General features: G+C 42.1%; 1 protein-coding gene across 2 annotated transcripts in view; it reads right to left on the bottom strand.

Moving 5' to 3' along the window:
- LOC147201204 (SLIT-ROBO Rho GTPase-activating protein 3-like) overlaps positions 1–26,332 on the bottom strand; it is a 34,412-nt gene extending 8,080 nt beyond the window's left edge. Inside the window, exons 1-13 of one of the 2 annotated variants that reach the window (XM_086117139.1) lie at positions 25,829–26,332; positions 17,967–18,162; positions 11,868–12,030; positions 9,846–9,908; positions 7,128–7,319; positions 6,178–6,306; positions 5,876–6,097; positions 5,675–5,776; positions 4,226–4,423; positions 4,033–4,117; positions 3,164–3,191; positions 1,361–1,463; positions 378–438 (exon numbers count right to left, since the gene is read on the bottom strand). In XM_086117139.1, the coding sequence (XP_085973265.1) occupies positions 378–438; positions 1,361–1,463; positions 3,164–3,191; positions 4,033–4,117; positions 4,226–4,423; positions 5,675–5,776; positions 5,876–6,097; positions 6,178–6,306; positions 7,128–7,319; positions 9,846–9,908; positions 11,868–12,030; positions 17,967–18,162; positions 25,829–25,895 (1,609 nt within the window). In that variant the 5' untranslated portion in view covers positions 25,896–26,332. Of the gene's footprint in view, positions 1–377; positions 439–665; positions 697–1,360; positions 1,464–3,163; positions 3,192–4,032; positions 4,118–4,225; positions 4,424–5,674; positions 5,777–5,875; positions 6,098–6,177; positions 6,307–7,127; positions 7,320–9,845; positions 9,909–11,867; positions 12,031–17,966; positions 18,163–25,828 lie in introns of both variants that reach the window. The other variant, XM_086117140.1, reaches the window with a different exon arrangement.
- Positions 26,333–26,791: the final 459 nt, after the last annotated feature.

Here is a 26,791-nt window from a genome sequence, read left to right as displayed (position 1 = left end):
GGGGTGCTGGAGCCTATCCCAGCCGTCTTCGGGCAGTAGGCGGGGGACACCCTGAATCAGTTGCCAGCCAATCGCAGGGCACACAGAGACGAACAACCATCCACGCCCACACTCACACCTAGGGACAATTTAGAGCGTCCAATCAGCCTGACATGCATGTTTTTGGAATGTGGGAGGAAACCGGAGCACCCGGAGAAAACCCACGCAGGCCCGGGGAGAACATGCAAACTCCACACAGGGAGGCCGGAGCTGGAATCGAACCCGGTACCTCTGCACTGTGAAGCCGACGTGCTAACCACTGGATACCGGGCCGCCCCCTATTCCAAACATTTATTTTTAAATCAAACTTTTCTCCCGAACACAACATGGGAACCCACCATAAAGATTGATGTATCGGACACAACTCTCAACCACCACTGGTATGGGCTGCCCCGAATCCTGCGGTCACATTCAAATTATTATCGTCAGATGAACAATAAGTACATTGAATAAACCAAGTATTCAATATTTTTAATCAAATCATATGAAATATTACAGCTGCAGAACAAAACTATGAAATGCAATGAATGTTATGATTTAAGTATGTCCACATAAACGAGTATCAACAGAACAGAGGCCGAGAAAGTAGCAAAATGGTGATGCCACCCAGCTGAAGGACAGAGTACCTGAGTCCTGGATCGGACATTCCGTCTTCCCCTGGGCAGAGAGCAGTAAGGCACGTAGACAGTGGAAGAGAGGCGACAACAACCACAAACAAGTTAGTGAGGAAGACAGATCTCACAGAGAGAAAAAAAAAAAAAAAAAAAAGAGGAGGTCTGGAAATGCCGAAGCATCGATTCAGTGCCCTATAGGGATGCGCACATGAGCATATTGCTTCGCGGAACTGGGGAGCTACATAGGAGAATACTCGTCTCAATTCAAAGCCTGCAGATGCTTTCGTTAGCACCATACCGCAAATTACCTTTTAAAAAGAGTTGGACTGAGGAAGTACCAAAACAGCAGAACAGATGCTGACTCTGCTCGCCATGTGTTTATTTCAATAGTCTAACACGGCTGGTGCACGGCCAACTGGCATGTTTATCCAGCCAGTGGACTCAATTTTGCCAGGCCTACTGGGCCGAGAGCATTAAAAGCAAACTGCAGCTCCGCCTTTGGTCGATTTGCTGGTGCCTGATTTGATGAGGAGGCGGCGGGGGACAAGGGGAAGAGCAAGAGAAGAGTCAGAGCGTGAGCGAGCCAAACGTATGAGTAAAAGAGTGGCCAAAAGGTGAGTGGAGGAAAACGACCACAACCCCAAAAGGGACCACCGGCGAAATAGCAGAGCTCACCAAGGGACAAAGAGCACACGATGGGCTCGTACCTGGATGAAGGCCTCCATATTGCCGTTAAACAGCTTACGCCTAAAAATGGAGCGAGGTCTAGACTTCCGTATTCTCTGAGGTTTAGGGGGAAGTATGGGGGGCCTGGGGAGAGGGTGGGGGTGGGGGGGTTGCACCGTTGGTATGACAATTATGAATAATAATGCAATTGCTATTCTGTACTAGTTCACAAACATCGCATCCGCCCCACACTGTTTACAAGTCCTCGACTCTCCGGTTTTGATTTGACTCATGTCGGCAAGCTCATAAATGCTGCAATCAAGGAAAGTGGATATCCCACGATTTGACGTAATGTTCCAGATGGAAGCAAATAATTGCATTTATTTTTACAATTAGCGTGCAGTGACAGATCACCTTGCGTGCAACGGGAAATTACCCAAGTCCACGTAATTTGTTGGTCCATAAATGATTACCTCTTTGCCCCCAATAATGTTTCCTTGCTCATCTATCCATGCTAGCGACGTGTACTGACAGGCACAATGGTGACATGCTCTCTCAGTAAATGGCAAAAGGCACAATTAACCTGTGTGACCTGCCGCAATTCACACGACATTAATTCACATAAATCAATAAACAGGCCCAGATTTCCAACTGAATTCCAGTTCAGCAATTTGTGAGTAACTTAAGACGCCATTATTTCATCATTATTCTTTTTGTGAAATGTATTTGGATGTCTACAGTAAGGTTTGACCCATCCATCCATGTATCCATTTTCTATAGTCTACCGCATATTGTATTCGGATTGCGGGGACCAGGAGCCTATCACAGCTGACTTTTGGCTAAAGGCAGTCCATAGCCTCGATTGGTTGCCAGTTAGTCGCAGGGTACCGACAGACTCCAGCCTTTCTGTGTGGAGTTGGTATGCTCCCCCCATGCCTGTGTGGGTTTTCTCCGGGTAGTCCGGGTTCTTCACACATTCCAAAAACATGCATGGTCGGTTAATGGAGCATTCTAAAATTGTCACTTGGTGTGACCGTGAGTGTGAATGGTTGTTCGTCTATGTGTGCCCTGCGATTGGCTGGCAACCAGTTCTGGATGTTCCCCCGTCTAGTGACCGAAGACGGCTGGAAGGGGCTCCAGCATGCCCGCGACCCTCGTGAGGATAAACGGCCCAGATAACGGATGGATGGATAGATGGCTAATCTTTTCATAGGTCTCAGATTGCACTGTTCCAAATCGGAGGCAGAGAATTTCCAATATCGTTTTCTGGAATGCAACACATGAAACGGCTATCACCACAGCTTAGCATTTGGCACATGACTGGGGATATAGATGCTGTATGTATCATAGCTGTCAATTTATTTTCAAAGACAAATAATTTTAAAAAAAAAGGCTATCTTGTCTGTTATCTAATTTGTGGTTTCACCGTTTCTAATTTGTGTGACATCGAGTTTTAAAGCGGTACTAATCGTCTTAAATGTCAAACATTTTGACCTGTCAACAGAAAACTAGTGCAATGAAATACACTGGACCTCAGAGAATTCCCACAAATGTGACTCGGTGAAGTTTTAACGACTACATGAAAGTAACAGAAAAGCCCATGCACACTTAGATTGTAATAACATCATGTCTGTAATTGCAATAATCTGATCTTGTTTTGATACAATGGTATCCCGTCTTGCGGAAAGCTTCAGAAGAAGACTTATTTCCATCTCTTGCGTAATGTTACCATTGACATTCCCATTCCCACACCGGCATCTCATTTTTGCTCTATCCAGCGACAACAAGGGAAGGATTTTAATCAATGCCTACTTTATTTGCTCTTTTGTCACTGGACATCTTACCTTGTCGTTCCATATTCAGCCCTCTCCCCTAAAAGGCAAAAGAGCACAAAAGACACAAAATTAGAATATGCCGCTTTTCAAATGGTACAGTTGAGTGCCAACCCCAGAAAAAGTGAGGCTGCCAGATTGGAGACGGAAAGGGGTGTGATGAGAAAACAGGCATCTATTCAGACACACTCAATGGGGTGAGTACCATGGCCGCATTTGTCACACCGCCAAGCTGCCAGCCATTCAGCAGTCGCCCTGGTAACGGAACACGAGCCCCCCGAAGTGCCCCGGATAGCCTGACTGCTCTCTCTGCAGAGTGCAAGCATATCCACGAGCAGCTTTTGGCGTGCTGCCTGATCGAGGAAGGTTTCGTAAGTGTCCTATTTTGATGCGCACATTTTGATCAGTAAATTAGAAAGGATTGTTTAAGCATTTTGTCACGTGTAAAGGAGCTTCCTGCACAACCCCACTTCATGTCGCATACTTGTAACCATACAGCAGACGACTTGAATGACTTGATCTTGTTCGGTCATTATTTGGATACAAGTTCAAGCCAATGTAAAAAGTCAACGCTCATGCTTTAAGAATCTAATTTGTCTCTATAAAGTATCTGCGTTGGCCCTAATATAGGACATTTCAAGATTACCAATGGTGCAGCGTCTTATGAATACGCCAAGAAGGTGCGCTGATGTTTCTCGGTGACTTTGCAAGCACTATTTTGTCTTTCTTTAAAAGAGGCTGAACAAGTGGATCGTTATTTACACGGAAGTAATCAATATCAATTAACACAAAAACCTTTTGGAAAAGCTCTCTAAACTCTCAATGATACGTTGCAGTGATTTTTGACTGCACCATTTTTGTATGCATGTCATAAGACTCACCTTCTCCCAGTGTCTGCTTCAGAAGGTCATGTTTGGCTTGAAGTTTGACAATAAGGTTGCTGCCATTCAAGTACTCTTTGTATTTCTGCAGGGGGAGAAAAGGGATAATTGAGCTTTAAAAATATATACGAACAGTATATTTTACAGATGATACACAAATATTTTGTCATTGTTAAAGCGTATCAGAACTCACGGTGAAGTAGAAGCCCTCTGTCTCTTGCTGATTGGCTCGTCTCTTCGAGATGTTGACTTTGCTCATGTAGGAGTCAGATGAGGCTGACTTTACTGACTCTGTGGACTGACTGTGCTGGAAGGCCTCGGAAACATCGAAGTCCTCCACTGTGAGCATGTCCTGAAGGGTCTGCATTGTGGCATCCAGAGTTTTCCTCACCTGACATAAACAGGCACACACGTATTGAGTATTAGATGAGTATTTCATAAAACCTCTATCATCTCTCGAATCAATCCATCAAGTAAAAAGAAAAGCATTTTGATGAAAAATATTAACTACATGTGAGCAATGTGTATTTGGATCAAACAGTTTTACGAGAACTAAACCATCTGACGGTGTATAAAACCAAAAGAAAAAAAGGGAGCATACTACCATGCAATCATACGGACATATTAAAATGTTTTTCAAGGTAACAATTATTTACTTTTGTACCACTGAACGGTTCCAATAACCTAGCAAAAATTGGTTTATGAAGCTATGTAGCAGCTGCTGCGCTCACAAACAGCTGCAGTAGTATAAAAGCGCCTTACAGAACATTTAACATCAAATAATAATACAACAGAACACATAACATAAAACATCAACAATGGCACAGTTGTAACAAGTATTCCTACGTGCGCCTAGGTCTTTGAAATGGTTATAAACGAAAGAGGAGAGAATCAAAGTCTCCTTTCACCAGTGGTTCAGAGACATCATGAGAACAGCCTGCGTGACCTCACACACGTCTGCTACAAGCAAAGTTTGAAATTAAAAGTAAATGAGAAACTGGAGCAACACTGACAAACGCAGAAATGGGTTCAATTTTCCTGCCCCATGTAGCTCCGCTTCAATTTCAAGCGCAGACTGTCAGTTCCATCTTAAAGATTAACACTGTTGTAAATACCAACATTAACCCTTGCGGTTCTTTTAGTCCTTCTGTCAGCATACTAGCAAGCAGTAGCTAAACAATGTGTTACCCGAGTGACATCTTTTTGAGAACGACATCATGCATTTATATCAGTATACAGAATTTCTGAGCATATAGGGTCCTTGTTTCAGGTTTAAAGCCCCTCATAGTGTTGCTTCGCTTCACATTTTAGACATCAGCTGTAGCTTCATATTTAATGTGGTAGTTCAAATAACCTCTCAGAAAACTGCCTACAGAGCAGCCGATATCAATCTTTCAATCATTCTCCTGTTCTACTACATTTGGCTGGCTTATGTCTGATGGCTTATGACAAGACATTTAATATCCTACCACAGCGCCGATTCTTTCAGTAAATCTGTGTGACAGGAAATTGTCAAAACCTGCATGGCGGGTTATTTGACTTTGTGCTTTTTGATGGTATGTACACTGAAGTAACAGTGGCAGCTATCATTGAAGTTTATGTCAAGCCAGTCAAAGATTTGTGAAAAAAAAAAACATGTCACCTCTTCATTTTCTATTTTGAGCGTTGCCAGGCGAGTCTGAAGCTGCTGGTATCGCATCAAGAGTTCCGTCTGGACAGGCTGCTGCGCGCTCACCTGGCACACCTGGCAGGAAAGCAGGACACAAACTCTAATGTGAGGACTTGATAAGGATCACGCAACAAAAAAAAAGACCTTGAAATAAGCTCGACATCTCCCACTCACCTCGTCGCCCATGTGCGGCTGATAGTCAAAGCGTGCCGGAGGACAGAACATCTGAGAGTGCATGTCCATGAACTTGTGCTTGTCTCCTCGGAGGTCCATGGCGTCCACCGCTCCTTCTAGAACATCCAAACCCTCATGTCGAGATGTCTCCAGGCTATATTCGGCCGACAGGTAGGTTCTCAGGGTCCGCGTCAAGCTTGCATGGTAGCCCATATCACAACACTATGTATGGGAATTGAAACATAATCCTTATTAATGTATTCAACCGAGTGTGTGTTTATCCACTGAGTGGTTGTACTTACATCGATCATATCGGACACATCATGGATATAGTATTTTGCCACCAAGGCATTAGTGGCTGCCAGATTGAGAAGATAGTCATTGCGGGCCTTAGTACACTTGAGTTTGTTTTCAAAATACTTGGCTTGTCTCTATGAGAAAGAGAAAAAATGGATGCATGATGATAAGGAAAGTGAGTGCAGCTTACAGAATTGCGACACAAGTGAATAACAATGTGGCATTTTAAGACCTTTAAGGATATTTTTATGAATGAGTACGAAATTAATATCGGAAAATGAATTGAAATGTACCGTATTTTCCGCACTAGAAGGCGCACCTAAAAGCCTTCCATTTTCTTAAAGGCTCACAGCGTGCCTTAAAATCCGTTGCGCCTTGTGTATGGTCATTCCGGTAATATGTCAACCCCAAAATGGCTTCTTGCTCGAGACATGCTTACAACGTAGAGTTCAAACTTAAGGCGATCGGTTTCGCCGTTGAACACGGAAATAGAGCAGCGGCAAGTGAGTTCAACGTTAACGAGTCAATGTTATAACTTGCTGTTGGTTAAGTGAACTGTGTTGCTGCTTTATTAAATAAGTTTTACTGACATCTGATCGTCGCAATATAAATCAGGGTGTAGTGTATGTAGCGTTCTGTTGGCATTTCCTTGAGTGTAGCTCCATCTAGTGGATGCATTGTAGATTACGTCTTATGAAGCGGTGTGTCCAATATATGAAAAAAATTACAAAATAGGCCATTCATTGAAGGTGCGCCTCATAATCCAGTGCACCTTTTAGTGTGGAAAATACGGTATATTTCCCTCTTTGACAGCATTTACCGTGCATTCATCACTATCTATTGAGCTCTCATGGGGCTGTAAATATTTTTTTCATATAACATCAGATAGCCATGAAGTCAAAAAACAGCATACACAGTATCTCATTTGTAACAACGAGTCCATCACAAGACACACCTTCTCTTTCATTTTCTCCATCTTCTTCACAGAGCTCCGTCGCTGCGGCCTTTCGTCGTGACCGTATCGCAGCAAGGCGGCGCTGATGTCGTTGCCCTTGCCGATGTGCTTCTCCTCCTGCTTCTCCGCCTCCTTCAGCTTGCCTTCGGCGCTGATGCTCTCCGTGTGGTACATGTGGTATGTCTTCATTACCTGTCGCGAGACACACAGACACACACACACATGCTCAGTGTGAGATTACCTACCGCTTGATCAAAGGGTTGTCATAAGAAAAATATCCAAGGAGCCTTCAGAAGTAACATATTTGTAGCTCACAACACTAAGAATGCAACCTAATTTCATCAAATTAGTTGAAAATATTGTATTTTGGAGTCTTATTTTGAACCCTTTCATGCACCCTGTAACCTGATAACATGAGAAGTTGTCCACTGTAGTAACCGCTGTCCTTGAAAGGGTTAAAGGGATGGGAGCATACGAATATGTTTTCATATTCGTTTCCATGGCAGTGTTAGATTTATCGGACTAATCTGAGTGGATGTAACTCAATTTACCAGAGATGACATAGTTTTGTCTTCTTTTGAGAGCAAACTAGCTGAGACGACAAACGATGCATTCTACACGGTGCGTTCCATTTGCTTTAATTGCTTCAAATACTCCCCAATGAATGCCACACAATCATCAGAATTCTTAAAGCTCAGTTCATCAAATAAATTAGCATGCCCTCTTTACAAGGGTAATGGTCGTGATGGTAAACCAAAGATTAGAAAGACAACAATGGAACTCAAAGATAAACTTCAGCTCTTGCGTGTTTATGGAAAATGAATGGATGACTCCAAAAGTTTGACCCCTGGATCAAATCCATAATTACTAAAAAAAAAAAATTAAGTCGTCAAACGGCCTTGTGGAGCCAAATGTTGCATCAGAAAAATATGAACAAATGAGAAAATAAATGATGTAAATATGAGGTTGTACATCAAGAACAAAATAATGACCACAGTATACAGAAGGGGGTGTACATTAGCTGAAAATAGTGTAGAAGGCTACACATGTCAGTGTTATGCATTTGCTTCCTCTACCCTTCATCACACCAGGGAGTGTAACTTAATCATCTTGCTGAACGGGAGGCTTTTGAGCTGGGTGTGTCTTTCTAATGTGCTTGCGTCTCTCTGTTTGCCTGTTTGTCTTCATCTTTGAATACCAAACCAAAAACCATCCCTACATGTTTTTAGACCACGCTAGCTTCCCTTTCCTTACCCTTTGTTTGATCCAAAAGACAAACACAACCGAGACACAACATCGTAAGGTCTCAAAGGAATGTTGCCACCAAAGACTGCCACTATTGAGTATTTTTAGAATCCATTATTCTATCGGATATTCCTTTGATTAATCGAATCATCGGACGCAATTTTAGTTTGCATTAAAGTGTAATACGAAACAATTCCCCCTTCAATCACTGTTTATCAAACAATTATTGTTTATTTGGTATTGTTTACCCAGTATCCCATGAGAGCGATTGTCACACTCGCCAATCTTTTTGAAACAGATTCATTTACGGTTTCCTTCATTGTTTTCCAAGGAAAAAGCAGACTTTTGCAAATGCCTGATTTTAATCAAACACAGAAGATTAATTGGTCTACTTTCATGAAGGACTGAAGCTGAAATCAGAGGATTTGGACAATTTTAAGGTAAGCAATGGCTCTAAATAATTATTCGTTAATAAAAAAAGTTGTCGATTAATTCAGTGATTTGGATACCTGGAGTGGCCACAAACACTGACAGAAAACCAAGTTCAACATGTGATGTTGCACGAATCGATGATTTATCTGAAAGACACAGGCGCTCAATATCCGGTTTGTCAGACGAGCTGAACAGCCAAAGCCACAAAAACAACCCTGATGTGGATATTTGCTATACTTATCATCGTAAACCCCAGACAGGGAACACAAATCCTAAAATTAAATATGCCTTCTTTCAAGAACGCCACACTAAACTAAATAAACTACGGTAAACTAATATCCACTAAACAACCACAAACTGAATGTCCCTCAGCCTCACTCCCTGCCAAATTATGGTTTCCTAGGCAACACCGTCTGTAAGCGATGTACCAAAAGGACAGCCAGATCGATTAACAAGGGAGGAAAGGGCGCTTCATAGTGACAGCAAGCGGCGCTCCAAGTCGCAAACCAAATAGCACAAGAAGCAGTCAGCCGATCAATAGCGTGTCACGGACGCAGCGAGCTCCCGAGTTTTGCAATTATCATGTGAGCTGGACGCAGCTGTTTTCCATTTGCCACACGGACCTGCCCTGCAAATGAACGCGCATGTGCATACGACATGCATACATGCGCTCTTCGTGTCAATGGTAGTAGAATCTTCAGAACGCACACATAAACGAACAACCTATCCCAACAAACAGATGTGTCCGACCTTCAGCAGCTGCTCTTTTTCGCCGTTGTGAGTAACACAACCACTCCACTCTCTTCCCCGGGGAGAAATTCACAATAGATGAATGCAAATGTGCGTGACCTCAGGAGAAGTTAGAGGATAAACTGCTGATCAAGCAAGTCTGCCGTGTGCAGTGTCAGGGCTGGCCAGCTGTTTCACGGGTTATGGTCTGACAATTGAGAGGAGGCAGGATATAGCAACGCACGCACGCACGCAATGCCAGACGACCTGTTATGGACATTAAAAAAGGACAATAATATTTGGTTGACTCACTGTGTAGAGCTCAGTGGTGACTTTCACAAGCTCCTCATGCATCTGCACTCCGATGTCTTTGCTCTGTAAAAGATATTAGTCAACATTAGAAGAGAGGTGGAAAAAATTGTGCTCAAGAGCAGGGGTGGTTCTAGGATCAGAGGTTTAGGGGGGCTGAGCTCCCATCCTGGTAAGAAAAATGTGACTGTTTTGTGTTGTTTAACACAAATTCGATGAAAGAGAAGCGTACCACTTTTTGGGGAAGTCGGTGACTAACCTATAATATTAACACGTGTGCATGACACAACAGCCAGCTTCTCTCATTCTAATTCAAACAGAGGACAGTGGTGCTCTTTCTAACCGACGCCAACATTTCTAAGTCGGAATAATAAATAGTCAGCTATCATTCAACGCATCAGAATTTTAAAATGGTAATGATAATAGAGTGTTGGTATTATGGAGTGGAAATTGAGAAATATTCCACAAATCCCAGTTTAGGCAACGTAATGTACTTTCACCACGGCTGCTTCTTGACTCGACGGAGCTAGCTAGCTAGCTAGCATGCTTAGAGCCCTGTCAAGGTAGGACTAGGTGGAACAAACCATTAATGAACCAAGGGGGTGCTATATTTTTGTTCTGAAAATGTTATGCTTCAAAAAAATGACATACAGTAAAAGAAATAATCTCTCAAATTTTAGCGATGCGGTCCTTCAATCTAGGTTTAAAAGAAATTGGTATAAACAGCTGTGCTAGAGGGCCAGATGCAGTGCAGGAAAAAGTTGATATAAAATGAGCAAAGCAATTTATAAAATGATAAGGATATGTCACTTTTATGATATTCTATGTAGTGTATTATGTATCCATAGGCTTCGTTGTATTTAAAATGAAATAGTTCACCGACTATTCAATATATTTAAATTTCAACATTTGACCGTCCAGTTTTGCACAGAGGAACAACCCACTCTACGAAGCAGTTGACGCTTAGCATTCAACGGTGTAAAAGAACCGCGGCAATGCGAGCATGAATGTAGCCCAGGGAATATGATGAAGCAGACATGTCGCCCTGCCAATGCTAACAGGCCCTGAGGAAGAGAGGGTTCAAAGGTGAGGAACTCTGTGAAGTTCACGTCTTTGCCACCTCCCAAGGGGCCACTTGTCAAACACAACAAGCCTGTGTTTCCCCAAAAACTGAAACGTCGGCACATTCGCTCCATGTATTCCCCAAGAAACACGCAAGTCATTCCAGTCCCACACGTGCAATATATTAGCAATGAAGCAGTGCTGCGGATGAATGCACCAGAACGTGATTTTTTTGTTTTGAATAACTTCTCCAGTTGCTTTAAACTCTTAGCAGTGGGAGACAGACTTTCTGCAGGCTGTTCCTAAAACGCCTCTCTTTGTGCTGGCTGGCTGAAGACAAACCAATCATGGCTCCCATCGTGACACTGCAGAACCCCCAAGAGAGGGCATAAATTATCCTCCATTCCCTCTGCTGTCAAGCGATAGTGATTTCAGATCGCTTGGACAGAATATTCAATTACACCATTTTAGTTGAGTTACATACAGTAGACCGGGGGTCGGCAACCCGTGGCTCGAGAGCACCCTAGTGGCTCCCTGGAGCTTTTTCCAAAATATTTGAAAATGAAAAAGATGGGGAGGGAAATATATTTTTTGTTTTAATATGGTTTCTGTAGGAGGACAAACATGACAAACGTTCTTCACGTTTTCAAATGCTATAAAAATGTGTAGAATAAATATTACATTTCAAAATTTGTAGTCATTTTGATAGTAGGCTGATATAGCTAATAAAGATACATATAGCGTGTGTTTCCTTCATGAGAAGGCTGATATAAAGCTTTTATTTTTTTGTGGCTCCAGACATATGTGTTTTTTTGTTTTTTTTGTCCAATATGGCTCTTTCAACATTTTGGGTTGCCGACCCCTGCAGTAGAAGGATAACACTTGACAGATGACGTGTGACGATTCATGTTACGGCCATCAGTCTGGCTTGCACGCCTTCATCAATTTCATTCCACCGCTGACCTTTTTGAAAAGTCTGAGGACATCATCGCCCACATGCGTCAGGCGGACAATGACGTTGTTGTTGTAGATGTCACTTAGTGTCGCATGGTCTCTGCTCTCCCGCCGAGTCTGTTCCAGAACCAAGTACCAGCAGTTGATAGTGGACAGCAGATTTTGGTCCTTCCTGAAACCACCATGGCAAGATGCCAAGAACAGTTAGTGGGGGGGGGGGGGGAGCACAACCAAGGTTATGATTTATTTGACTTCGTTGTTAATATTTCACACATACTGTAGATCAAATCACTTGTTCCGCAAAGTCATTCTTACAACAGATGGCACAAGAAAAGATCTTTAAAACACCAAAACAAAGACTTGTGTGTTCATGTGAGTTGACATTGTTTCCGAGAGAATGAGCAAGAACACCGAACAATAGTCACCAGCCCGTCACAGGCAACAGGGAGGCTAACAACCATTTAAACTCATCGTCGCGCCTCTGGGTAATTTAGAGTCTTCAATAAGGCCAGGGAGGTAAATGTGCCAACCACTCGTCCACACCTCATAGGAATCAGTCGTGAACACATAATACATTCCCTGAACCCTTCGACATATTCTGTATTTGACTCAGTTATCGTCTTAACCCTAAAATGACACGTTGACCAAACACTGCACTAAATTTTAGGTTATCTCTTGTTGTCCCCGCCCCCATCAAAACGTCCTCTCAAACGTTATAAACTCAACTTGGTCCTCACAAAGATAGCTGGATGGACACACACACACACACACACACACACACACACACACACACACACACACACACACACACACACACACACACACACACACACACACACACGCACACACAACCAGCATGCGGGCTGCTCTTGCCTCATTGCTCGAGGGAGCATGTGAGTTCAATTACGTTCACACCGAAGTTTGTTTATCTTCTTTTTTTTTTTTTTTTAGGGAACATGAGACTGTTTTTTCCATCATCAAACTGTTTTGACTGAGACACCGATGAAGCCAACAAAGACTCTTATCATTAAAGGCTATCATGGCATTTTGCTAACAGCAAATAAGTGACCAACACCAAAATCTGATCAAAGTTCAATCTTTTCTACTGCTATGACTGATGCGGCAGATGGCTGGAAATGATGTTGGAAAGAATGGAACACTCTGAAGTTGGAGGGGGAAATGACATCTCTGACAAAGATCTCTTCTAATTCTCTCCCAACTGCACAAGAATCATTGCTATTGATTTGGAAGAAGGCAGCCGCAATCAACTTTACATTATTCATTTTGCAAACACTATTTAATTGTTGATTCACGTGCTTTTTATGTCCCTGCTAGTTTTCTTAACGGACAACTGTCACAATATTGGATGGCTGGTCAGCACCATTTTATTACATGATACTCACTGGGTCATCTACTTTCATGCTCGATCCAAACATATGGTGTACCAATAGCAATACGGATCAAAGATTGAAAAGTATACTATTATTAACTGATGTCTGGATTCAGGGCCTGAACTCTGAAATCAAATGACAATTCAGAGACAGAGTGTTTATTTTTGGAGCTCGTCTCACTTTTGAAGAGCATTTTCAAAAGAATCTTCCATGTTTCTCTGTCAAGTCATGAAACATTTTCGATTGTTCTTGTCCCTGATGAGTCATTGTTTGGCTTTTTCATTTCTTAAGTTGATACAGAGAAGCTCAGCGTCTTTCCTTGTTGTTTTCAGGACATAAGTTTGAGTTTTGGATTTATCATTGTCGCACATTTTTAAAAATGAGATTACAATGCGGCGCAGTTAGAAAACAACATACATGACAATTTCTGTCTTAAAAATACACGAACATAAGTTTTATTAAATTTGACGTGATCTCGATTCATGAAATAATTGATCATTAAAAATTTGGACAATAAGACAACATTTATTGTTGACTCATCATAAATGAAGTGCAATACTTGGAACCAACCAGCAGAGGCGCTGTTGATTTAATTTGAACTACTTTGCATTGATGTATCTTGTACTTATGGCTACCGTATTTTCACGACCATTCGACGCACCGTATGGTTGGGCGCAGTCTCATTAATGGGTGCTATTTCTGTATTTTACAAATAGACGAAACGCACTGTATTACTGGGCGCAATTTTAAAGTGGTAAAACATACGCCAGCTTAAACATACGGCATGCATGCGCGCACGCTAAAAACACGTTAGCTTGAAGCATACGGTAGCATGCCAAGACATACAGATACAAGCTAAAAACACGTTTTTAAAAAGGCAACGGAAAACTGAGTTCCGTTGTATTTTATTTAGCCATCGTACAATGTACTCACGTTTTTCGATCAATCATCACCCAGAAATCCATCAAAGTCCTCATCCTCTGTATCAGAATTGAACAATTGTGCAAGTACCGGTAATCCATCAAAAACGCCATGTTCCCTCTCGTTGTCAGTCACTCTCATTGCCATGTGGCTCCACAGAAATGATGCCGGCTTTGCCAAAAACTCGAACAACAGTGCAAGCAGACACGTTCGTCCAAGCAGCCACAATCCATTCGCAAATTGTGGCGTAACTCGCCCGGCGCTGCCTCTCACTCTTTGTAAAGTTGTGTTTGCCATCGATCATTCATTGTTCCCATGCCGTTCGCAACTTTACTTTGAACGCCCGGTTGATGCCGATGTCCAGCGGTTGGAGTTATTTAGTCAAGCCTCCGGGAATAACGGCAAGCTCAGAGTTCATTTGCTTGACTTGGATTTTCACCGCTGCTGTGAGATGGGCACGCATGCCAAAAGCATAACCGATGGCTTGAAGTTTGAACTGAGCTTCGTAGGCGTGTCTCTTTGTAGAATTTATTTTCGGGGGTTCTTAGAAACCAAAACCGAAGTTGTTTTGCAACAATGCACATAGCCACACTCTATACAGGTGTTGGTACCTGCTTGGGGCGTACCTTTAGCGTCCACTTACACGCCCACCCTTCACCCATTGGCGGACTTCTTCCCCGCATGCCTGTCCTCACTCACATCTGCCTTTTCTCTCTCTCGCTCTCCATATGTGTATATATACACGCCCACCCTTCACTGATTGGCCGACTTCTTTGCCGCATGCCTGTCCACAGTCACTTCCGCCTTTTCTCTATATAAACAGCGTGTCGGCTGTCAGTCAGGTTTTGGAACTCAGCGCATAGAAAAGACGCTCCGCATCATAAGGCGTCCTGTCCATTTTGGAGAAAATTTTAGACTTTTGATGGCGCCTTATAGTCGTGAAAATACGGTAATTGCATACTTTTGCCTGGTTGAGAGGCATTTAAAACAAATGCAACATAAAAAAAAGTATACAGTCGATTAAAAAAAAACCCATTCAGGTAAAAGACACAGTTCGCGTTGCTGAGCACCAGCATCTTTTTGTTATTCCCTTTTCATTCCAGTGATGTAAAAAGATGAAGCCACCCTCCCCGCAGGCTTTTCTTTCAAAGCCAAGCACAAGTTTGATCATTGACACTCGATGCTGTGAGATTAACTTTAAAATCTTTTGCTTGTTGGCTGCTCCTCAAGAACGACGAGAAAAAGTAATATTCATGACCAAGCTTTCGCAGGTCAAGAAAACAGCACTCAGCGAAAGAAAAGCAAAAATATTGCCAGCGTTCATTATTTGATGTGAAATCCTCTTCGGTAAAGTGCAGAAAGTAATTGCTGCATGTTGAACTTACACTGATTGAAAGTGGGGGGAAAAGTAACAATTAATCTAAGACGCGGTCCACAAACCCTGAGCCTGTTTCTCCTCAAGAAGCTGGCCCCATCTTTTATTGCCAGGTGCTGGGCTCCATGCACCAGAACAGTTTTGATGAGTTTATTGCCTAATTTGTGAGCCTGTTGCGACATAATACGGTACTCAGAGCAGGTTTGGTGTGTGCGATTCAACCAACAAAAAAAACAAAACAAAACAAACAAAAAAAACAAACCCTAATCCTGTAAGTAGGATTGCCAATAGTGTCTCTTTAATGCAGCAATTCGTAAGCCCTCTCATTATTTGGCCACTTCTTTTTGAAGAAGCTCGCTATATGTGTTTTTTTTTGTTTGTTTGTATATTTAAATATTTAAAGTATATTATGACTGAGACAACTGTATTGATGGAAGTCCAAGCAAATGCACCTGATTTTCAAAATAAAACTTAAAAGATCAATAAAATATTTTTTGTTCAGTCTTTTGGTCCCTGTCCATTGCCTGGTGGTTGTGGGCTGCTGAATTCAGTAATTGTCATTGAAAAACTTTTTTTTTTTTTTTTTAATCAAAGACTATATCCTTGGATGTTCTGAACTCCTGTTTCAATGCCAGTGATTGATTGAACACAATGCTTCTGTCCAGAGGTGTGATTTAAATGACAATGGAACTAAGAGATTTAAAATTTTGGAGTAGAGAACCAAGCCTTTGACAGACATTTGTAATGATGATCATTTCAAGAGATGGGAGTGGAGTTTTAGGAGCGGGTGGGGGGTGGGGGGGAGGGGTCGGACAACGGATGACATGAGAATTGGAGCGATGGGAATATCTTAAAGGGGTCTCCCTTTGACTGAACGCTCCATTAATCAACACCCCAGACATGGCAGCTCTGTGTGCTTTGACTACATTTAAGTAATTGGCCGAAGGGAAAACTGAAAAAAAGAGAAATCAAACTGGACAGATCACCATTGTCAATGAAAAAAAAAAGACAGAGCCAGACAGGTAACATGAACTTGACATTGACTGACTTGGTTCTTTTTCAACATGTGCATGAATTGAATTCATGTTGACATGTGAACATGTTCCATAACAAACTAGAACTCGGGTGCCAAAATCTAAAGAGCTGCAAGGGTGTGTTTGATTCACAACCACACTTAAAAACGACAACAACAAAAAACATTTTTCATTTCGAGGCAACATTTCATTCCTTCGACTCTAAGCGCAGTTAATTCTCTGTGACCGGTGAGGAAATTCGAGGATTGGAGAGTCGGCGTCTAGCGTGAAGTGAAATGACAAGCACATAGAGAAGACGAGCTTGGCGGAGGTTGGCAGAGTGGGTAAAGTCTGACCTAGTTGGGGGGAACACAGTAGCCTGAGGCGAGGCTTCCTTGGCCCTGGCTGCATTTCAGGTCAATTCTTCTACATTTATACTTTCTTTTTTTTGATTGTTCATTCCTTTGTTCCCTGCCCGTATAGTCCTATTTCTACCAAGCAGCACTCACCAGAGTTGGATTTGGGCATGTTGTGAAGGCTACCAATACAGAAAAAAAAAAAAAACTACAGAATACTGTGCCCTCCATAATCATTGTAGTAAACTAAAACCTATTAAATTATTATTAAATTATTAAAATGGAAAAACAAAACGAAACACATTTTCATTAAGAAAATAAAATAACGAGAATGCTGTTACCAAACGAAGAACACAACAAACTACATCATACATTTATAAAATTAACCAAAACTAACTATAATTATTGCAAAAATGTCATTTTTTTTGGTCTTAGTTAATTAATGTCATAATGAGCCTTCAGGGTTCATTTAAAATGTATTTATTTCGGTAATGCTTTCTGTCTGCACATAGGAATGTGCAGACATAGAAAGGTCAAAGAGTCGTCTATAGTTCACTTAATGACACAATACTTTGTGACATTCTTTTTTTTGTTAATCTAACAAAAAATACTACATAAAAAAGTAAATCAAATGAAAACTAAACTGAAAAAAACATTTTAAAAAAACAACAACAAAAACAAAAAAAAAAATCCAAAACCATGATAAACTTTGTGTCCTCAATGTTCTTTTGTTTACTGGCCCCATTTTTCTCATTAGTGTAATTAATAAACGGGTTCATCTTGCTAAACCATACCAGACCAAGCCCTTTAGTGAAATTTGCACACTGCTGATCCCTGAGGAACAGGGAACCCAGGGACCAGATCCAGATCTTGAGTCAGAACCTTGGTCAGGAAAACCGTCTGGAAATTACTCTTTCAAACATGTTTTTCTGTTGTGGAGTAAATTGAAGAACCCAAGAGTGAAAATGACCAAATCAGGACTCAAACATAAACCACAGATCCATCATGTCGCCAATGTAGCTTATGTAGCAGTTACCAATGCAGGAACTCACTTGAAATGCTGGTGCTCTCTAGAAGTGCGGATCTTGGATGAGTAGCGCTCTGCAAGTTTGTCTAGACCTCTGGAGAACTCCAGTTGGAGCTCAGCTTTCCGGCGGAAGAAGTCCTGTAGGTCCTGCAGCAGCTGCAGGCGGGACTCCGACTGCTGCTCCAAACACCGGAATTGCTCCACCAACTGGTTACGGATCTCTGCCGATCAACAGGAGGGAATCGGACTTAGTAGGAAAAGAGCCAGCGATGGTTCATAGGCCATGTCTGATGCTGGCATTATAACATTGTTGCACACTGCCATAGTATCGCGCTTGCGGAAGCACTTGTTTAAGAACAAAGACATCCTAATTGGATAAAAGCAGATGTCTAACTGCATTTGTCTGTTGCATGTGTGTGTGTGCGTCCGCGCATGCATTGTGACATGCATGTCTGTTTATCGCTGCAGACAACACAGAAAACAAACTAGGTCAGCATGCATTGTGCTGTGAGAGCCTTCAGAAAGATTTGTCTCCAAACAGCAAATATGAGGAATTCTTTTAATTGCAAGATCGCTGCTGTTTTCACATGAAGAGGTTGGGAAATTTGCTGCTTCCCATCATAGGCAAACACAGAGGGAATGGATATAAAATAGATACAGTTTCTAGATTATGGGGACAAATAGGACGACGCAGCTCCTAAAAAAGTAAGAAGCTATTGGCTATATTGAACGACAGGATGGATAGCTGCTGCTTGTCGCAAACTTGTGAAAACCATTTTCACACCCAAATTCATTGCAGAAAACAAAGGTGTGTTCTTCAACATAAAAAAAAGTTACTTTTAAGATTGCGCTTCAAAAACAAACTCTTGTTTTAGCAGAAAAAGCAGACCAGCAAACTGAAAGACAATCAAACTTGAAGCCTAACTAAATGTCTTTACATGAAATAAAAAAATCAATTAACTACAGCTTGCTGGTTCTTGTTGAGAAATACGAGCAATCCAGCATTCACACAAACTACTGGCAGTCATTCCGTAAAATGCAAACAAACACAGATGAATGAATGCTAACATTGCTAGCCCGTGTGTTAACTTGACTAGCCTAGCTAAACTCACTCCATTTACTTTCCGTAAGTGTGCGTGAACGTTCTCAACTGCCATTTCCATACCAGTGTCATATGTACAAAATGTTTCAATTCGGATGAGGCTTTTGCTGATGTCATATTGTCTTCTTTGGACAACAAACTAGCTGACAGGGCCTCAGCTGTATGAGCCAAGTGGTGCAGTCCATTTTACAAGCAGGAGTTACACCAATCTCACACAAACATATGAATTCTCAACAATCAATGAAACTACAAATTGGTTATTATGACCCTTTCTGGTTAAGATATGTTGATTTGCCATTTACTGACGCGCGCACTTAACTTACACACACAATAGACAAAGCGCCATTAAAATATTTGAGGAGCATGAAGGAAGGCGAACAGACGTTTTCAAGCATGCATATGATTTCTTCACACAAAAAGGAACTCTGTAGAACTTTGTTGAAGAAAAGAGCTTCTATTCTTCTTCAAAATGATGGAAACTGAAGGACAAAAGGTGTTTGTAAATGGGCGCCCATCCTGTGAACATGTGAATGAACCGAGAGGAATACGAATCAAGACAAAATAAATATGCGGTCCCTTGTCGGGAGGATGTTATTCTCATGGTCCCCTTTAGTATTGCAGTTGCCCGGTTACGTGTCTCTGGAGGCATCGGAGCCGGAGCGAGCTAGTCGTCTGTTTGACACTTGGACCAGTCGCTCGAACTGGCGTTTGGGCAATGACAAAGGCGACTTCCTCCGCTTGGAAATGCCCAGCACACAGCCAAGGATGAGGACCAGTGAGGCAGCAATCAGCTCCAAATTAGAACAAAATGTCACCGTGCTGAAATTGACCAAAACTTGGGATTTCTTTATTTATTTTTACAAAAAGTGAGTGTTTATGGTGAGCAAATAAGACCATTTGGATTGCAGTGATAGCATAATGTCATCAGCGAGACATCAAATAGACTATTTGCATTCACTTTCCTGCAAGCAGGTTATTTTTAGGAAGCTAAACTGTTCCGAGGGACTGTGCAGTATTGCACTACATGCCATGAATGATTCAAGCTTTCGCAGAGTGCGCACATAATCACACGAGGACACGGGCAAGCACTTCACAGTTCCATGTAAAACACCAAAAAGTTCCCCTTGACATCACACACATCAAGCTCTCAAATGTAAGCGGATAGGTAGGTGTACACCGACCGGGATAAGGAATTTGTCTAAAAGGACCTATTTATAATGTAATTAGTCGGCCAAGCCTAATAATCAACATCCTGGTGTGTTCGGGCACTTTGAAGAAGTCTTTTGTACATACGTAACACTTAGCTTGTAGAAGCAGAATACATTTCAGTGGAACCTCCAAAGTCAAATTTTCCATTGGAAATAATGTAAAGTGAATTCATTTGTTCCAGGCCCAAACTGCTATCAAAATCCCTTTTTTTAACTGCACAGGCAATGTTACAAGTAAGGATGCGCCAATACCAATACCTGTACTAATACGGTGTCATATTATATAATCCACTAAAGACAATGGTTCCCAGACTTTTTACACCAAGTGTCACCCAAGAAATACTTTGCTCTCCAAGTACCACGTCATGACTAAAATTCAAATACAGTAGCATAGTAGGACTAAATGTTCATTAATGCACAGACAGAGGTTTTATTTATTTAGTACCAGTCAAAAGTATGAAGACACTTCTCCAGTCAATAGCATGAGAAAGTGCTTCAAAAGTGTACATTTGATTGCAACCACTGGAACATGATGCATGTTTTGAACAATAAAACGGCACAATGTATTGGACATACAACTCTTTAAAGTATTACTGAAATAAAAGTTTAGAAACAGTCCTTTAACATTAAATGCTGAAGTCTTGCAGTAAAAGGTTAAATACAAATTTAATGTACGGAGGCATTGATTCTTTCCTCGCTCCCATGAGTGAGCCCGACTACCACGAGGGCTACTCGTGCCACACTTTGGGAATCACTGCACGAGATGACAGTGCTGCCACAACAACAACAAAAACACGAAAATAAAACAAGTCAGACTTTAAAGATGTCTGACACTTAGCAGAGAGGGAATGGAAAACAGTTTGTTGTTATGTTAAGTCGTTACATTCTACTTGTTAGCTAGAATCTGCTTGGTAAATTTAATATGTAATTAAAGTTGCCGCACATATTTTCCTGAGCAGTTCAATTGTTTCCGATGTGGTACCGAAGTTCTCAATGTGGTTCCAAGAATATTACTGTATTTTTTTTCTTTGCCAATAATGACATTCCTGTGTTGGCAAAGCATAACTTTTCGATTCTTTCTTGAGTTTTGCAATTGAAATGCCCTGATTGTTTTGTCTTTTAAGCATATCATTAAAAGAAAATTGCGGTTGAGACTCCACTCCGCTATATTCTCTTCCTTTGCATACCAGATCCTGTTTTTAAACACAAGCAGTGTGACATTTATTCAGTGCCGCTCCCATGTTTAAAAACACAATTCATGTATTGGGAACATGCTCTGATGCACTTGCATGTGGCGGCTACATTTGTGGACTTTTGCTGTACACGGAAGGGAGTGGGCCGTGTTGCCTTGAAGGCAAGGCTGTTTGTGCAACAATCCCAGATTGAGGAGTCATTGTCGTGGAAGCAGCCCGCTCCGGTTAGTCCGCCACAGCTAGTGTCGGCTCTCCGGGGCTGCGTCTGCAGTTAGCCATGCGTGGCTAGTCACATGTGTCCTAACCCAGACTGACACGTTGACATCATTTGGTTCGAATCAAGGCCGTGAGCGTCTGAATGCACTAATGGTCGCGCAATGACTTTTTTTTTTTTCTGAATCGTGAGTTCACATGTTGTTCCCTTCAATCCAAATGCTTCAAAATGCTGTCTGTGCAACCGCAGGACAGGAAAATCCACATTCTGCTGTGCTGACATTCCACGCAGGTTTCACTTTAAATGATATGACACCACAAGGCAGCGTCTGCAGCTTCACACGCTGGCAACAAAGACGTAGTTTCGCTGTCATCATGCAAGCCCTGACATTTCTAGGCAGTGTCACCCTGACCATTCTTTTACTATGATGAATAAACAGCGAGAGCCGTCGGCTGTGGCCACGTGGGCTGCATGGAATGCATCGATTGACACTCAAAACGGCAAAATATGAAAGCTCATACCCAGCATGAAAAAAAAAAATACAAATGTGTGAATATGTAGTAAAACACAATTCTGTTACAAAGCATACAGTACTATTTTGTCATCATTTCTAAACAGTTTTTAATGGCATTTAAAGAAAAACTTGTGTCATGGTAAAGTGACGAATATTAGCATTGATGTTAATGAACAGTCACTGTTCAGAACTGTTTCGGAAGACATTTACACACAAACTAAAATTATGTCAACCGTATGCTTAAATGGCATCCAAAGTAAAGCTATGTTGAAATTTCACCCGAGAAAGAAAACTTTTTCCTTTATATGGTACACTGGCTAGTGCCAAACATAGATGCTAATGCTAATGCTGTAATTTCCCCATTGCGGGACAAATAAAGGATATCTTATCTTAATGTTCACTATCTCACTTTCTATCTTTTTTTTTTGAACATTTCAAAACACACTAAAATGTTCACACGTTTAGAGAATATGAAAAAATGACGATTGTATGTTTGAAACGTATTCAGAGCAAGACTACAGAGTAATGTCAAAATCGAAACTACTACAATAAACTCACTAACCCCAGCATAATAATAATGGGTGACGCGGTGGTCTACTGGTTCATACGTCCACCTTACAGTGGAGAGGTGCAGGGTTCGATTCCGGCCTTCCTGTGTGGTGTTTGCATGTTGCAAGCAGGGGCAAAAACAGCATAGTTGCTCATTATTTAGAACACACTAAAATGGTCACTAACTGATCGACCGAGATAGATAGATAGATAGATAGATAGATAGATAGATAGACAGACAGACAGACCTCATAGCTGAGCTTCATTTGCTCATCGACATTTTAATGTAAAGATCACGCTAATAAAACTAGCTAGAATAAGGGGAGGAAAGAATAAGCATTCCTGTATGAGCTCTTCCTGTATCTGTTGTGATACACAATTAGAAGTGGAAAAACTTACTTTCCGTTGAGTTTACAGAAACTGTCAATCAATTTCAGAAGAGTAGATGACTAATCTTTTTTCCATTTCATGAATGAATATTAGCTCATCAATGAAATATTTGGCGATATTCATACATTCAAGTCCAAGCGTGTACAAGACTTCACTCGTCAGTAGTATTTCTGTGTGTACGTGTGTGTGTGTGTGTGTGTGTGTGTGTGTGTGCGCGTGCGTGTGTTAATTGTGCTACTGTGCTGCCAGTAAATCAGTATTACTCCAGCCAAGTGTCAGTGTCAAATGAGCCCACTCGCCGCTTCACGCCGATCGAATCCCAGTTCCAAAATGAGTTTAACATTTCAGTTTAGAAGCTTCTCATGACACAGGGCCATGATAAAAAAAGCTTTTGGTGGCTTTTCTAGTGGTCACCGAGGCCGTAGAGTAAATAATGAACCAATAAGAACATGCATGAGGCTTTTGTTTGATAACTAGCTTTGATCAACTTTCTTTATCAGGCAGGAGTTGTCATAATATAAAATATCTACATCCAGTGCCAATAAAAACTAGATTTTTACTGGTGGCCGAGGAGGTCCCAAGTTATCCCCCCCCCGCCCCCCGTGTTGTTAAGATATAAACATGATCAATTTACCCTAGAGACTGTCATTTTGGGAAACTTCAGTGATGTCATCACTTTGCATGGCACCGTGGTGAGTACTGGATCACCCTTTTTTTGGTAAGAAGGAATGGCCTCAACAAGGGGTGTGAAGAGAAGAAGATGCTGTACAGCACAGGTGTCAAACTCAAGGCCAGGGGGCCAGATCTGGCCCACCACCTCATTTTATGTGGCCCGCAAAAGCAAATCATACATGTGAACTTCCGTGATGCTAGCTAAAATCTGTACCAAAATTTCAAATTCTCATCTGTAATAAATAAGAAGGATATTGTAAGCATTTTCTTGTCACCAAACACGTCCTGACAGTAACCTAAACAAAAGTGGAGTGAACCGTTATCTTGACTTCTTTATATGGTTTCAGTTTCAAAGGGTGACATTTTTGCACTCGTTAACTTCTTTTTACGCTTGTGCGACAAGCCCATCTAACTATTTTTGAATAGCACATGCCTCATTAAGGTGAACTGGTGTCTAGCTCGCAGAGCTGACTTTAGGAAACTGATCGCCAGCCAATCATAGGACATGTACAGCGAAACGACCATTCACGCTCGCAATCACACCTAGGGGCCATTCAGAGTCTTCGCTTAACCTAACATGCATATTTTGGGAATGTGGGAGGAAGCCAGAGTACCCAGAGAAGACCCATACAAGTCTCGGAGAACACACAAACTGAGCCAGAGTAGAAATTCGAACCACAAACCTCAGAAATGTGAGGGAGACGTGCCAATCACTGTTTCGATGTGCTGTTGTGCAACAAGTTGTTGTTGATGCATGCAATGTTAAAAAGTTCATCAAGCACAGCCGCAGTGTTATGTTTAGCATGTCCCACACACTGCTCTACAAACTACAGTGTGTGCAATGCGTGGTTAAATGTCAAATACAGCATTACTTTACTTGGGTTTATTATACATAACTTATTTGATAAAATGAGTCATTTTAATCACGCATAGTTTCATAATCAAACGGAATATTTTGCATCTATCTGAAATTGCTTTCCACCCTCTCATGATGGGGTAACTGCCCCTTTGGCAAACCCTCTGAAGGACTGACATATGTTGTCATTTTCATCGTATTATGCGTGGAATCGGATGTTGGCAAGCTTATCATGTCCAGTCTGTCACTGCGAAATATATTTGTTAAACAGTTACTTAGTGAATGAAGGTCGACATGCGGTGTGCTCATTAGATGCTTAATATTAGCAAGAAAATGTCCACCACGTCATTGTCCGATGTCCACCCTGTAAGCTGTAAACTTTGTCTCATCTGGAAGGAACAGACCGTTCACTGGAATGGCTCTGTCAACAATCGGAAGTTGATTTTAACTGTTTTGTTGACCAAACACGAAAACAATTGCAAAAAAATAAAAATACTGACTAATCAATTGACTCTGACTGACTAGGACATGGGGAGGACAATGCACCATCTGCCGCAAGAAAACTACTTCAAGTTCACTGCCGCATGCACATCCTGCACAGGGTTAGTTCTACTCCTTCTCAGCCACAAATTTAGCCTCAGAAAGGAAAATCCTTTCATGGTTTATAATTGATGCAGACGCCATCCATTATTGATGGACTTTCTCAACTGTTTGCTGGTTGACCTTCTCCAGCTTCTCTTGCCAAACGATCTTTTTTTTTTTACTCAGCATTATCTTTAGTATCGTGCATGATATCTGAGATAGATGCGTGACAGATTTTAGCGAAGATTTTCCATGCGAGGAATTGGAGCCATTTTTTTCCCCCCAGTTGGGTGTGCAGCTTAAAAGCTGCAGTGTGAAAGTCATCTGCAGCAGCCTGACAATGCAGCCTTGCTTACTAGTCATGCAGCCTGCAGTCTTCGTGGCTCTACACGAACCGGTTTGGTCAAGTTTGAACCTAAGTGTACTGCCAAAAAGATCATAAACAAGGGTGGGGGATATCGGACATTTCCAGTGGGATGCATTTAGGAGCAAATGCAGCCAGACCCACCCCTCAGTATTGCACGCGCGCGCACACACGCACGTAGTCAGTCATTAAGCTTGTTGTAAAGTTGCACAATTATCCAAGATGAGCCGCGGCAGTACCGACCTTTCACTTGGCTCTCATATTCGGCTATGATCTCTTTGTCCTTCTTCACTTTGGCCTGCGCTGACATGGTTGGAAGAAAGCTTGCTGGCCGATGGTCGAGGCGGGAAGAGACGCCTTTTACTCCGTCTGCACTCGCTCCGTCTCCGCGGCGGCGATCAGAGGGCGGACATAGCCCGAGATTGGGGCTCAAATTCGGAGGGGCGAAAAGAGGCAGGGGGGGCAAGAGGGTCTCTTCTGTTCTGCTCTGCTCTGCTGCGTTGTGTTGTGCTCTCACACGGGGCTGCGTTCAAGGAGACGTCGAGCTGGAAGTGCACACGCGATCCAGACCACTCCTCCCTGCAAGGACTCCTCCACAAGAACTCCACAAAGAGGAGTCACTATTGACTCGCATTTCGCGAGAGAGAGAGAGAGAGAGAGAGAGAGAGAGAGAGAGAGAGAGAGAGAGAGAGAGAGAGAGAGAGAGAGAGAGAGAGAGAGAGAGAGAGAGAGAGGGAGAGAGAGAGAGAGAGAGAGAGAGAGAGAGAGAGTGGGAGAAAAAACTGAACGGAAAGACGGTGGCGCTCTTTCTCTCTCTCTCTCTCTGGCAGTTCCTGCTGCTGTAGACAGGGGAAAAAAAGCCCGAATGGACTAAACCAATGAGAGACTCCTCCCCTTAACCTGACCACCTTCATGCATACATATTTAATGCATCTATCTATCTGTCTGTCTGTCTGTCTAGATAGATAGATAGATATCGATTCTGTTAGAGTTGATGCAGTCACATATCTTTCCCCGTATATCTATCTGTGTAGATTGGTACCAAATGGCCCATGGGCCGGTATCAGGCCACGGACCGGTGGTTTGGGACTGCTGGTCTGTGCTCATTTAAAATGAGTAATGAGAAGAAAGGAGCGTTAGCGCGGAGCGCCGATGCGGATTTGGAACTGGGAGTCGCGGCTTGGAGTTTGAAGCGGATTACGTGGG

The sequence above is a fragment of the Hippocampus guttulatus genome, chromosome 8 (genome assembly GCF_054856545.1).
Source record: "Hippocampus guttulatus isolate MCC_2025c chromosome 8, RoL_Hgut_1.0, whole genome shotgun sequence".
NCBI classification, from domain to species: domain Eukaryota; kingdom Metazoa; phylum Chordata; class Actinopteri; order Syngnathiformes; family Syngnathidae; genus Hippocampus; species Hippocampus guttulatus.
Note: the sequence above shows the minus strand (reverse complement) of the source record. Positions and strands in the feature narration are given on the sequence as shown.